At 39.4% G+C, this 9,865-nt stretch overlaps 1 protein-coding gene across 1 annotated transcript in view; it reads right to left on the reverse strand.

Moving 5' to 3' along the window:
- The window catches only part of agps (alkylglycerone phosphate synthase), a 29,532-nt gene extending 24,286 nt beyond the window's left edge, over positions 1-5,246 (reverse strand). The window contains exons 1-2 of the mRNA XM_037109923.1: positions 4,979-5,246; positions 1,148-1,237 (exon numbers count right to left, since the gene is read on the reverse strand). Coding sequence (XP_036965818.1) covers positions 1,148-1,237; positions 4,979-5,166 — 278 coding nt within the window. The 5' untranslated portion in view covers positions 5,167-5,246. The remainder of the gene's footprint in view (positions 1-1,147; positions 1,238-4,978) is intronic.
- Positions 5,247-9,865: the final 4,619 nt, after the last annotated feature.

Consider the following 9,865-nt stretch of genomic DNA (forward strand, 5'->3'; position numbering starts at 1 on the left):
CAGAATGTGTGAACAGCCAATTAAAAAAAAAAAAATCAACTAAGCTTCATGTATAAGTGATTTCCTGTGGTGGAAGTCAAAGCCCTCAATTGGAAACATCCAAATGCTTGACTGGGCTTATTCATTTGGAAAACCAGGCCTGTGTCTAATAAGAATAGAGTGTGAGGTTTGAGTCCAATGAGGTTATTAGGCAAGCGGAGAAGCAGCGACAGTCCTGTCCATGTGATCGCCCTCGCCATCCCTTGCATAATTGAGCTGCTGGCACGGCCTGGGCCAGCCCATCAGGGGGACTGTGGTGTGCCTTTGTCCAAGAGAGCATGAAACACACTCTGTAATGAAAAAGCCTCTGTCACAGTGAGCGAGGAGGAGGAGAACGCCATCTCTGACATTCACTCAACTGAGCCCCAGCCCCGGTTCACTGTATGCCACCCAGGTAGCTTTTCAGTCAAGGGGGCATGGAGGGGTTTGTGGCAACTGCTAGCACAGGAGGAAACCATTTGTTGTGCAACATCCCGTTCAGCTGGAGTCATTACTCAAAATACATCTTCATACGCAATGTTTCAGCCGCTTAGAGAGTTATGTGTCATAATTAAAAATACAAGGCTCATTTTTATTTATGCTCTCGTCATGGGAGATGTTCTTACTGCTGTAAACTGAAGCCAAATTCAGGAAGACGGAGTGAAACTGGATTTGTCTGCACACCCTCACACATTCACATTCAAGTCAGAAATTAATAATTTCTCACAAAATGAGTTCCATTTTTCAACAGATTGGAAAATGGTTTCTGTTTATCAGCAACAGAGTTTGGTAAAAGCTGAAAATCAGTACCAGTGACCTTCTCAGGTGACAATGAACAGTTCAAATGCCAACCACTGGGTGGCAGTAGCACCACATTGCTGTGAGTGTAGGAAGGAGACAACAGCTGATTTCTAAAGCTGGGTATACAGAAGAGGTTGTGAATATGATCAATGCATAACTCCAACCTTAAGTCAGCCAAATGTATCAAAGCTGAAGCTAGACACCGGGGCTGTACTAAAACAAGATTACAGGCTTTGAATGAGACCTGGTGCTGCTTGATTTCTATAAATCCTCTACACATGAGCATGAACATAACATCTAAGATCAGTGATGTGATATTCTACAGTACCTTTTGCCAGTAAATTCTGCTTGGCCTTTCTTATTAAAGAGGAATTTCGAGTCACTGTATCCCCAGCCGTTCCATTTCATAATCTCCTGCCTGTGGAAAAACAAACATTGCCAGAGGTTGAGTCAATTTGTACAGTTTACACTGGAGTTAAGACAGTAAATAGCACTGGAGCAGGTGTGAAGGTGATTCCCAGAGTAGTGACCTGGTATATTGTTTTTTTGTCACCACAGTCCCCCTGGGCTTACACTAGTTTTGCCATTGGCAATATCAAAAAGACAAGTAGAATAAGGAAAAGTCCTTGCTGATAATATGATATTTCATGCTGGCATTTTAACACACGGACATATAGCATTTCACTGAAGTGAAGGAGTCTCCTTATTTTATTCAGTCATTTACAGTCTTTGCATTCATCCAAGGTGGGGCTGGCTATCATTTGACAAATTTACAATATAGGAGGGCGCAGCAAGGCACACCTACAGTATTTCCCCGGGCGACTACCACCACACAGCACTCCACTGACAGATTGTTGATGTTGTAATGCAGAAGCAGAGGGCGACACATTCAACCGACATATCCATCAACTGAGGAAGCTAGCAGACACTCCCTATGCCATCAGTCACTTCCCATTCAACACATTCAAATATTTTACATTTATTGCACCTGGTAGGCACACTTACCCAAAGCTAGTTTCCATACTGCTTGGATTTTATGATTACAGTAGGTCTTAAAGTGTGCAATGACCTATCAAGCTTCATCTAATTATTTAGCCTATATATCGATGAGCAATGTTCCTAATGGCCGTTGGGCTGTTTAAACAGAATTTCAAACTTAAACTGGTATCAAAGTAAGAAAACATTTTGAAAACAGTCTAAATGAAGCACAATTTAAAAGCAACATTTGAGTAGAGGGACATGACATTTCAGTGTATATTAAACCATTCTTAAATTTAAATGTGTACATTGATAAAATAATGACAATAAGTGTAACCTCAAATAATCATATTACAGTGTATATCTTTGGGGTTTTGGACTGACAAAACAAGTTGGAAAACAATCTGTAGTAGGGCTGCATAATATGGTCAAAAATCACATTGCAATTTCTTTCAATTCCCTTTCAGGTTTTGCAATTGTGATATAACTTATGATCAGTGGAAATTATCCCTTATGCATGAAAATATACATTTCCACTGAAAAAATGATTACAATCATGATGAGGTGACATTTGTCGGGATCTGTACGAGTCAAATATGTTTGTTTTTACATCCGGAGAAAGACGATCTCTCTGCACCGCTACAGTCACTGCATGTTAATGCTGTTTTGTCACAGATATTTATCAAAACATGGCAGCTTAATCATAATAATATTTAGTTGCAGCCCTATTGTTAAGGAATATTTGTCAACCAAAGATGATGCTACATTGTTTGTTCTCCAGTACATGGACACATGAGCTTGTGTGCTGTACTAACACTCTGCAGAGAGACAGCTCACCACTCACAGAGCAACCATAACTCATGGGTCACTAGGGACAGGATGCTACCACTGTAGAGTAAAAGCCATAATTAAGATTAATACCTGCCAAAATGGAGTTTCCTATAAATTAAGCGCGAGTGTAGAAATGAGAGTGACACACCGAGTCATACTTTAATGAGTCCTTGCCACTGGTGATATGCTGTCATGGCTGCAGAACATACTGAATAAAAATGTATCAATAAATGGGTTAAGTGCTTGTGTAGGTCAGTCACAACAGCAGGTCTTGATGTGTTTGTTTTGATAAACAGAGCTCTTTCCTGCACACAAAAGTCTTTACTCAGACTCAGTGGAAATGTGGGTCCAGGGATGAGGGATGTTGTATGTCAATATTCCCACTAGCATATAGGATATAACAGTGAAAGTGAAACCTTAAGTTCTTTCTTTTGATCAAAATTTAAAAAAAAACTAACACCTTTTGGATTCATATATTGAAAAGTCAAATTGATTTTGTACATATAACACAACTTAGTGCATAGAATGATGATTTTACAGTATGACAACGCTTGTTTGGACTGAGACAACTATGGATAAAAGTTGTGGATAACGTAATAGGGCTGAAACTTATGATTTTATTAATTGTCGGTTACTCGGTTGATTATTCTCTTGATTAGTTGTTATCTCTAAAAAATGTCAAGAAAAGTTGAAAAATGTCAATCAGCGATTCCCAAAGCCCAAGATAGTCAGTATACAGTCATAGAATACAGACACCAGAAAATATGTTCACATTTAAAAAGCTGGAATCTGAAAAGTCTTAGACTATAAGCTGAGCCAAGAATGTGCAAATGTTTGACAACACTGGATCAAATTTAGAACCACTTCCCAATGCAATTTTGACAAAACATGATGTGAACCTCATGATGATAGGATTTACTGCAGGGCTGCTGTATTATACTGCTTTTATTTTTTTTTCTTAGTGCGCCTAATAAACTATTAACTTAATATAGAGCTCAACCACATTGGATGAGTTGGATTGAGTTGTAGAGACATAGTGGAGCTGAGCCTCTACAGAACCTGCAAGTCAGGATTTTTTTTTGTTACCTAAAACAAACCACTTAACTCGCAGTAAAAGAAAGGTAGCAGTGAGGAATGTCTGCCAAGGCTAAGCCGAGTACTTCTCCAAAACAAACAGTGACTTTGTGTTATTTTAAATCAACACAGCATGGTCTGTGGTTAGGCCCAGTCTGTTAAAGAGCAGGGACCATCCTAATGACTGTCGGACCATTTGCTATTCAAACCTCATTCACCATAGACACTACAATCCCATACGCAGGCTAAGCACAACAACTGGCAGAACAATCTGGACTGCAAGACACAATATTTGATCATTATCGTGTCATATTAACCAGAACAGGTCGTGATGAACTTCACAAGACCAAGCACTGATTGTATAAGTCGCCTCAGCTGTTAACTCAGACTGACACTAGATGTCAGCACAGTGTGGTGGTGCTTCCTCAAAAGGAGCTCAGCTGCCAATAGGTTGAAAGTCAGACCACTACTTGTCCTGACCAATCAGATCAGCAGAAGAAACAGAAGTTTCACTGTCTACTACTCCATACAAATTATACGTCTGTTTTTTAATGTGTGCCATGTCTTAAATATCCAGTTCATAAAATATATTTTTTAAAAATCAAGAATCTCAATGAGTCCCCTACCAACATTTTAGCGTTACAGTCAAACAGCTACTACTATATAAACTGAATTAAACACGTAGCCGATGTAAATATATAGTAGTCAAATGTCAAAGCTGATGGATCAAACAGTACGTCACGTCGACTGCTGTGCATAACAGTAACATAACAGTAACGGTTGCGATAAAAGGCTACTGGACAACTTGCGTACGTTATGTTGCTAATTCTTACCCGAAGCATTAGAAAGTGCCAGAAGCTTAGCCATAACATAACCTCTTATCTACGCTTTATACACTCCCACTGACACTGAAACACTGACACACGTCAAATGTATCGATATATTAGTAGCCACGGTAAAAGCTACGGCTGAACAACTTCGAGAAAGTCGACCGTGCCCCCGTTAAACTCCTCAGAGTAGACCTAGCCGCACCCACCCTGTAGCAAATGAATGTCTACTGTGGCCAAGCAATGTTAGCTAGCAGGCTAATTACAAGCCGCTTCAGCCGGGACTCCCTTCGTTTGTAATGCTTTGAAGAAAGCGAGGAAAGCCGGTCTGTCCGTGTGTGTCACCCCCTGGCTCTTGTTTAGATGTTAGTTAACTAGTGTCTGAATTAATAAATAGCTAAAGCCACAGAGGCTGGACCTCCGTCCACCGCTCCATCACAGCCTTGTACCTCCTCCTCGGCATCGTCTTCCCCTCACGGGAGACATCTGTCTTGCTCCCCTGGGCTTTGCAGTCCGCGGCTAGGATGGCCGAGTCACCGTCCAAAGGTCCCTGTAAATGCCCGGCAATTATCCTCAGCCTTTGCTGTGCAATCCGCTGCCTGTCGGAGCTGCCGCCGCCGCTGCTGTTGGACGCCATGCTGCTTCCGTGTTTGTGAAGGGAGGGAGCGGATCCATGAGCGACTGTCAGAGGTCAGCGCAGGGAAAGTGCGCTGCGTTCACAGCCCGTCGGAAATAACTAAATCTGAACGAGTGACCCAAATAGTGGTCAATGCCAACAAACGAAACTGGGATTTTTTTTTCTCTTGTCACGTTTAGCAGTCTCAAGGGAAGAAAATCTAAAATGATAAATCGTCTAGATAGTTACATTGTGGTATGTTGAAGTGTTATCAGGAACTCGTTCAGATCGGAGATGAAACGGTAAGGCAATTTATTGATTTGAAAATCAAACTAAAATTAATCTGCAACTAACATAGATTTGTTGGTTCTGTCTTTTCAAATGTGATAATGTGCTGCGTTTATTCGTCTTACATGATTATAAACTATATTTATATTCGGGTTGCTGACTGTATGACCGACAAAACAAGTGAATATTGTAGGCTAATTTAAGGCCTACGAGAATAATCGTTACGTTATGTAAAGCGTGTAGCGCAAGTTAAGATAAAATCAAGTTTATCAAGACTATGCGTTTTGGCCTATGTGCACTATAATGTCACTTCAGCCTGTAGTTATAATATGGTTCGAAATAAAAGTGTGGCATCTTTTAATTCCCTCCCTTTTCGATTGTATAAACCAGAGGAAACACAACGGAACTTGCTCTGCACAATCTGAAATATAAGCTAAAGAAGAGCCCCTGAACGCACCATTTTACGTATTACCCAGCATGCTTTGCAATATATGACTGGTTGCATATGCTGACGGTTGAGACTGAAAGGTATTTACATAGTAGTTAGGCGATAACAAAAGGAATTCAGCCCTTACACAAGTGCTACTTGGAACACTTAAGAGGACGAGAAGTCATGCAAAAAGATCATTTGACGCTATTGTCGACGTATATTGTAGTGAACTGAAGGTTACAAAAAATGCCTCTTTCAACGGTTTCAAAAACAGAGACAAAAAAAGAGAAAGAAATACATTGGTAAAATAATCACTAGCTTGTCTTTGGTCAGAATGGACAAATGGAGAAAAAAAATAATGTAGTCAAACATGTCAGGTATATACATACATACATAAACATATATATATATATATATATATATATATATATATATATATATATATATATATATATATATATATATATATACATATATATATATATTTGAGTGACCTTTGTGACATGGTTTTCACCTGAAACAGTGTGCCTTGTTTACCTCTCTGCTCACCTTCATGCAGTCACCTGACTAGTTGACATACTGTTTCCATATGGCTAAGTAGTGACTGAACATAAAGTTACAGTACATACACAGAAAGTAGCTGTACTACTACTTGAATAACCTCAGAATAAAAAAATCAGCCTGGTTGAATTCTCAAAAACAAACAAAAAAAAATGGACGAGAGGCCTTGAAAAATGCTTGAGACAGATGTAAACTTTATTCCAGAAAAACAGTTCATTTGTCAACAGGAGAATTCCGCCATGCTGTAAAACTTAAATATCCAGATGTTTGATGATTTTTTTTTCCCCCACAGGTTAAAGTATTAACTTCCAAAACAAAGTTCTGTAATGCACTGACTGCGAGCAATAAGAGTCTGAGTGTATCACAGAACTTTATTTGGAAAGCCACAGTGCCACCTCATAGGTTTGTCCTTGTGCAGGACCTTATCCTCCTCATGACTGGGTGCTCCTTAAACCTGCAGTAAAGCACACAAAGCAAGGAGAACAGGACATCCACTTTGATTATGTCTTTTTCAGTGCATTTACCTCAACAAGTTCAAGAGAGAAAATGGCTGGCATAGTGAGAATAAGAGAACAAGATGTAGTAAAGACTTGAATGCTGGGCCTAGTTAGAGGCTGGCTGTGTGGTGGGTCCTCCCTAAAGTCCCACAGGTAAAGCAGGCCAGATGGAGTCTTTTTTTTTCTTCTTTTTTTAAAACAAATTGTCAGCTCCAGACAGAAATCATTAAATTGCTCAAAAAATCATCTGGGCATGTGCAAATGTTCATCATGTTGTACATCCCACCAAAAAGTGTCCAGAAATATATTCACTCACCTCTTTAAGCTGGACCATCTGGCTGCAAAGTTAATACATGAGCCAGTCTGTGCATGAGCTGACATGTCTGAAGGTCTTTAACTTCATTGGGATTAATTCATTGAATCTACCTGTTGAGCTTTAAAAACTTGATGAACTGAACATGCCTCGGGAGAGTGAGCTATCTGCTGAGTAATGTAGATAGATATGACAGCAATGAGGAAAGTGCAGAAAGCTCCAGGAGCAGTAAGTTCTGTCAGGCTCAGGGTAGTTAGGGGCACTTGCCACATCAAGTGACAGCAACTTCAGAAGTGCAAAATAACGCAACAAAAAAAAAAACTGAGCGACACGTCTCGGTGATTATCTTGACGGTACTTACACAAGAGGCAATCTGATGAAGAGAAACGAAGTTCTGCTGGTCATACTGTACCTGATGAAGGTAGACGCAAAAAAGGGACCAGCTGCAATCCAACACGAGGGGCAAGGATCTTGATCATAAAATGCAAAAAGCAGAAAGCGATCAGAGGACATCGCAGGCCACGGACGGATCCACAGTGCAAACGCCAGTTTTCACTGCGGTCGGTGTCCGTCTGCGGACTTGCAGCTGCTCTAATCGTAAGGTGGCTGCCGCCGCTTTTACCTTTTCTTCCCCCAGTCCTGTGCAGTTCACTATATGCAGCTGGAAGAATGTCGACGTGGAGCTGCCAAACGTGAACGCGTGTTCATGAGCGCGCATGAGAGAGGGGGGAAAAAATAGGCTTTTTTAGTGTAATTTCACGCAGTGGCACAGTGAGCTGCACTTTAGTGTGAGGCTCTTCACAGTTAGGTGCCAGAGGCAGGACTACGTCCGCCTTATTACCTTGACATATTTCTAAAGCCACTTCATTACGTCGCGATCGGACTTCTTCCTTACGTCGAGGTGTCAGAATGGTGTCAGATATAATTAACTTTGGGCATTTTATAACACACTGCCGGATTCTCGAATTGACTGATTGTCAGTCGTTTGAAGTTTAAAAATGAGTTGAAGTTATATGAAGATGACATACTAGCACGTCTGCTCAACACTGATGAGTTGAGTTTTCAGATTAAAGATATACAACAAATATAAAAAATAAAAAATAATCTAACACACCTAAAAGTCATTCATTTAATGACTTAAGGATAAGCATAGCCTATCGGAGTATAGTTGATATCATCAAAAGTAAAGTAGCCCTCTTCTTATAAACAATGCCATTGTCATGTAATTGGATATGTGGAGTCGACTTTAGCTACTGTTTGTTGTTTAATCTATAACACCAGTGGCGGAAGAAGTATTCAGACCGTATACTTTAAAAGCAGGAATACCACACTTTAATTATACTCTATGACAAGTCAAAGTACTCCACAGCAAAAACTTACTTAAGTAAAAGTATAAAGAAGGAGTGTCAGTAACTTAAAGTATGAAAAGTAAATGATTACACAGCAGAATAGGGTTTAGTTAAGAGTTACAGGGCTAAATTACTGCAGAAAATGTTACTGAATTATGATTACTGATGTATTCATGTATAAAGTGAAGATGGTCAAGGAAGAGTTAATGTGAACTACTTTATATACTGTTAGGTAGTTCAATTGGTAACAGTGTGACACGTCATAAACGATTTGTAGAAAAATCTTAATCTGCAAAGTGAAATTATAATGGCTGTTTAAAGCAACATAGAAGAATAAGGAAGGAGGAAATAGAAAATACTTGAGTAAACGACGAGTACTCAGATCTTGGTGCAGTACTCGTGGAAATGCTCTCAGTCACATTCCACTACTGTGTAACGCTGCGTCATCTGTTATACATTGATTGTAAGTTTTCCCTTCAATCTTATCTGCATCTTATATCTACACATGAACAAAAGGATTCAAAGGCAAGGAACCAGTGCTATGAAAATCTTTGTTCACTATGTCTCCATCTAATGCAGTAACTAACCTACTAATAAATATCTACTAGAAAACATATTTTAATATACAGGAAGGGAAGACAGAAATAAACTTACATTCTTATATAGCCTACTCACTACTCACATATGCAGATTCACACTGAGGTGGACAGTTACACAGTCAGTCAGTTACAGTGGTAACTTTAAGACAAGTGTCACATAAATGTAGGCTTGTGTGTTTGTGTGTGGGGGGGGATATTAATCTATAAGTACCTCCACACTGTACATTAGTGCAGTACATGAAAAAAAAAGCTGTTTTCAACTACTGCCTTTCACTGTTTGATAAGATTACAATCTCTATGTTTCACTGCACTTTATTATATAAACACTGTTGTAGTTTAGTTGTCACTCAGGGCTGTTTTTGATAAAGAGAATTGAAATATTTCATTCAGTATAAGACAATTAAAATGCATGTACTACAGCCAATGTTGGAATTTATTGTGTCACTTACTCTACTTAAGTGCTCTGTTGACATACTTCACTTGTTGTGAGTACTTTCATTTTATGCTACTTTATACCTACTCTTGCTTTTCAAAATCCACCATGATCAGTTACAACATCATCGTACTACTAATACACTGACATAAATAATTACTTTTACTAGATGTACCTAAAGTACATTTTGTCACCAATACTTCTGTAGCATACTTTTACTAAAGCAACATGTTGAATGCAGAACTTTGAC

This window comes from Acanthopagrus latus, chromosome 9 (assembly GCF_904848185.1).
Source record: "Acanthopagrus latus isolate v.2019 chromosome 9, fAcaLat1.1, whole genome shotgun sequence".
Lineage (NCBI taxonomy): Eukaryota > Metazoa > Chordata > Actinopteri > Spariformes > Sparidae > Acanthopagrus > Acanthopagrus latus.